Source organism: Geospiza fortis, unplaced genomic scaffold, assembly GCF_000277835.1.
Source record: "Geospiza fortis unplaced genomic scaffold, GeoFor_1.0 scaffold98, whole genome shotgun sequence".
NCBI classification, from domain to species: domain Eukaryota; kingdom Metazoa; phylum Chordata; class Aves; order Passeriformes; family Thraupidae; genus Geospiza; species Geospiza fortis.
In genome coordinates this window covers 6616608-6621650 of record NW_005054306.1, presented here as the reverse complement: position 1 = coordinate 6621650, position 5043 = coordinate 6616608, and the positions used below count along the sequence as shown (strand labels likewise).

Here is a 5043-nt window from a genome sequence, read left to right as displayed (position 1 = left end):
CCGGCACGGGTGAGCGGCGCTGGGCAGGGACGGGTCCCTCCGCGGGGATCGGGGCTGGCAACGGGAAACCGGCCGGGCGATGAAGTTGCAACAAAGGAAGTAGTTATGTGTTTAGGTAGTGTAGTTTAATGGACTAATTTGATTCGTTTATTCTGGGCGTGATCAGAGTTTTATTTTGACTGATTGGCCGAATGCTGGTAGTTATTTCAGAAACTTTAAGGTGGCATGTCTGCTGGTGGGTAATACCCTTAGAAGACTAACATTTGTGATGTAACAGGCTACATATACTGACTAGATAAATGGTGGTTAGAATGCAAAATGTGCCAGTACAGAACATTTTATTTACATGTGTGCAAATAATGCAAGAGTTTGAATAATTTACTTGCCTGCATGCCAGTTTCTGCTTTAAAAATAGTTATATTAAGGTGTTTTGGTTTTTTATGTATTTAACAGGTTTCAGGAAACTGTATTTTTCAGGGTTACGTTAAATGCTTCTGGTGAATTTAGATGATTATACCACCAAGTTTTCCTCCAACCAGTCATAAACATTTAGTTGGGGCAAATGCCTTCCAGAAACTGCTAACACAGGATATCAGTTCTTATGCTTTATGAACAGAGGAAGGTGCAGAAAAATCCTAGGGACTCAAGGAGAGCAGTAAAGATGGAGTCAGACACTTGTCTGTGGTTCCCAGTGACAGAACAACAGGCAGTGGGCCCAAGTCAAAATATGAGGAATGCTATTTAAATACAAGAGCGCTTCTTTTTACTGTGAAAGTGGTTAAACACCAGAATATGTTCCTCTGGGAAGTTTGTGAAGAGTCTATGCTTGGAATTATTCAAAAAATGACTGGGAAAAGCTGTGTGTAACTTAACCTATTTAATGTGACCATTCTACCAGGGACTGTATAATCTCCAGAAATCCTTTTGAATTTTACCTATACTACATGGTACCCTCAATAATAATCCTAAAACTGCAGAAAGAACATTTATTTGAGGAGATGTGGGAAGACCAACAAAATAAGAATGACAGCACTTTTTATTCTTTCAGGCCAACAACTGCTGTGTTATTACGTGAATGTTAAATTTTTCTGTTAGCAGAACACATCTTCTTATTAATGGTTTGATATTTCAGACTAAGCATTTCTTGATACAAATGTGGTCATAGCAAATTGTAATCTGTAAGTTAAATGGGGAAAAACTTAATCAAAAGAAGGAAAATATGCCTTAAATTTTTCATGTATTTAGATACAAATTCTTAACTGCTGAGGAAAGTAACAGTTGTTAAGAATTTGCTTCCTTTCACTGAGGAATTTCAGTGGCAACACAAACTTCATTACTGTGTATTTGTTTTAGATTGTATATCAGTTAGGGGATGATTCTAGCGAAGAACCACAGGAATTGCATTAATCAAGAAACTGAATTTCTTTTTCAGACACAGGAAATGGCGAACAGCTCTATGAATGTCCTATGTGTAGTCTTACCTGTACAAACATTCAGATTCTTGAAGAGCATGTGGATTTACACTTAGAGGAACAGAACTTTTCAGAAGGTACATGAAAGGGCACAGGCTTGATAATACTTGAAAGCATTTGCAGGTATTTGCATGTTGTGAAGAAGAGTGTAGGATCTCACATGAAATTTAAAAAATATATTTCTGTATTTAAAGGGAATTTGGACGTATGTATAGTGAAGTTAACATAGCTAAGGTCCTATCACTTGCCCAAGTGCTCTACTTTATTACCAGGCTAATAAGGAAATCTTTGTCTGTGCATGATTGCATGTATGCTAGCCAAAGGAAAAACTTGGAGCAAAAAATGTTTAAAAGACAACAGTAATATATATTTGTTTTTCTAGCTCTGTAGAAGGTTTACATAAATGGAGTTTACAGTGGCACATTCCACTGTGATGAGTTGAGAATTTATAGCTTATGAAAACTTCATTTTTTTCTCAATTTATTTCTGCAAATACTTTGCTGATTCATTAATCATAGCATTAAAGTAAAAAATCTAAATTAATTTTATTTTATAACATGGCTAAGAGAATCTTAGGGATTCCCTATTCAGTTCTCCAATTGTACAGTTTTGTCACTTCCTTGTGAGACTGCTAGCAATGGTCCTAGATGCTAATAAGTGGTATTAAAGGAACTGAGACTTCTTGCTAATAGTGAAGTGAAACACAGTAAACAAAAACTGTCTTCTCAGTGCTACAGGTATGTGCATTATTTGCCAAGTAATTGCTCGAGTAACTGCATGAACTTTGTCCAAGTCCAGAGTCTGAGTCTTGGTAGACTGAATGCCATCAGTCCTGTTCAGCATTCATTGCTAATAACTCAAAATAACGTGGGGTGCATCTCCTAAAATTAATGCCCAATTGTGTTTACGTATGTCTGCTTAGAAAGGAATCTCTAAAAATTAAACAAATGATCCCTCAAAGCATTACTGCCCTCCTGACCAAGTCCCCTCACTTTGAAATGTTGTCCTGGGATAGGTGGAAACATGAGAGATCTAGAACTGGCTCAGCAACTCCAAACTGAAGAGGATGAACGGCAGAGATCAGAAGAAGAGAAGCGAGAGAGAGAAGAATTTAAAAAGCTGCAGGTACACTCTTGTTTCTGAATGGTAAATTTAAAACCAGTTGGGCCTTTAGAAGCTGAGTATCTTGGAATTGTAATGTCCTGGAATGGTCTTGCCAGGTCAGACTGCAAGCCACACAGTCTGTGTTGAGGTAATGGTACGGGATGGGTTGGAAGCAAATTCAGTCTCTTGGCAGTGCTGATCCTGGCAGAGTGCTGGACATGACAGCCTTGAGCTACTTGGCTTTACAGCTTTGAGTGGTGCTGGCTCAGGATGGGGCTGGCTGCTCCCTGTGCTTGCTGTTCTGCTCTCCCAGCAGCTGCTGCCAGTGCTCCAGCCAGCTCTTGTGCTCTGCCTTGCAGTGCAGCCTGGTGCATATTCCTTGCCAGAGTGCCAAAGGCTCTGAACATCCTGGATGTCCTTTACTGGAATACCATCACCTGCTCCAGGTCCTGCTTCCCTCTGTCGCCCATCTCACAGCCCTGGTAACTCATTTCCCACTCACATTGCCTCCTTGCCAGACTGCCTCTGTGCCGATGGCTCTGCCAAGAGAGAGCAGAGGGATGTGTCTGCTCTTCCAGGTGTGGCTTTCCTAGTCCCATATTCATGTTCAGGATTGAAGCTTCGTCTTCAGCTCTAAAATAATTGTAATTCTGAAGTTTTTATGTCTTACCTTTTTTCAAAGTTACTGATAGTGATTTTGAGAAACTGTATGGACAAAAGGTGAATTTTAAAAATGTGATTGAAATCATGTACATTCCATCCCTAACAGAGACAGTATGGCTTGGATAATTCTGGTGGCTTCAAGCAGCAATTTCTAAAGAATATGGAAAGAGAAGTTGATAGAGGAAGGATGCAGCCCTTTGAATATCATAAGAGAAAAGCTGACATGATGGAAAGTTTGGCTTCTGGTATAGATGATGGGAGAACCAAGACATCAGGTAAAGATGCTGAAATTATACAACTAAAACTGTACTTTCTAGACCTTAGATTGTAGTGACCAAACCAGTCTTTAACAAAACATATAATTCATTGCTTAATATTTGCTGTGTCTTAGTTCTAAGCATAATTTTCTAGATAAATCCAAATTGTTACAGTCCTAAATAAGGAAATTAAATCATATCTTGGTATATTTTTATTCTAACTTACAGGCTAGGCTGTTTTTCTTTTTTTTTTTTTTCTCTTTTTCTTTCTTCTTTTTTTTCTCATTTTGTTTTTTTCTTTTTCCTGTGGATATTGGAACCAAGTTGTCTGGTTAATGGCACAAATAGATGTATTATATGTATCAGAAGATGCACATGTCTTATCACAAGCTCGTTGCCCTTGACTCTGTGCTTGATTACTGCTTAGTACTTGTTGGTTCCTAATCCAGTGTAGCTGTTCAAATTTGCAGCAGCTTTTTGTCTTGTGTTTCTGTTAATTGTTACATTGTGTAAGCTGGTTGCAGATAAGCACAGTGATCACCTGATTACAAAGCCCAAGAGAGGACTGGGAGGAGTAGACATCTACTTGATACATCATCTCTTAAATGTTTTATGGTTGGTGCAGAAACACAGGGCAGATGGGTCTCTGTGCCCCTTTCAAAAGGCTCCCTTGTCTTTCCAAGACCACAATTCAATGGTCTTTGAGCCTATTGCTGGTGGTTCTGGCTTACAAAATATCCACTTGGTTCTTAACAGGTAAAATAAAATTTCTTCTGTCAAACAGATTGTGTGGAAATAACACATTTAAAGTTTTCATTCTTGGTAATGATTTAGATTTCAGAGAGAATCTTAGAAAATAATTTGTGGAGACTATGGAATAATTCTTTTCACAACAGCATGGCTATGAAAGGGCTTTGAGGATTTACATGTATGAATTGGAGAGAGCATTCCCAAACATATTTTTTCACATTAACAAAGGAGAACACTGGAATATCCTGTAAGAGTATTATTTGAAAATATTTACAATGATTCTCAAGTTCTGTGCCGTTTCTGCCATTCCTTTTTTTTTTTCCCTCTTAGTTTCTCCAGGAAAAATAAGCTGGGGGGAATAAAAGGTTTACATAGTATGCATAAGTATTGCCATGTTTTTAAGATGATGTTGTACTGCAGGTGGCAGGGGCATAGGAATGCTTTATTGGTAACATACTTTTTCTATATCATTGTAATAGTTTCTTTGACTATTGCAGTTCATAATTTTGTTTAATTTAAAATAATCATTGTGTAGCAACAGTGAAAAAATAGATTTAGTTTTGAAAACTTCATAGTACATAAATTCATCCAAGTAAAGACCACTGAAATTAAATAGGGGCAATTTCCACTGATTTTGTGATTTGGGCTCTAAATGTAATGAAGTTTTAAAATAAATTGTATTAATCTGTATCTGTTCCAAGTTGGGGAAGGAGTCTTCTGGTAAATTTAGTTGTACATTTTACAGATAAACTTCATATTTTGTCTTCTTTAGGAGTCATTGAAGCATTGTGCAAGTA

At 37.7% G+C, this 5043-nt stretch overlaps 1 protein-coding gene across 1 annotated transcript in view; it reads left to right on the top strand.

Moving 5' to 3' along the window:
* The first annotated feature begins 91 nt into the window (after nt 1-91).
* ZUP1 (zinc finger containing ubiquitin peptidase 1) overlaps nt 92-5043 on the top strand; it is an 8650-nt gene continuing 3698 nt past the window's right edge. The window contains 6 exon segments of the mRNA XM_031066655.1: nt 92-115; nt 1433-1549; nt 2488-2597; nt 3346-3514; nt 5019-5040; nt 5042-5043. The exon segment at nt 5042-5043 is cut by the window's right edge and continues 150 nt beyond it. Coding sequence (XP_030922515.1) covers nt 106-115; nt 1433-1549; nt 2488-2597; nt 3346-3514; nt 5019-5040; nt 5042-5043 — 430 coding nt within the window. The 5' untranslated portion in view covers nt 92-105.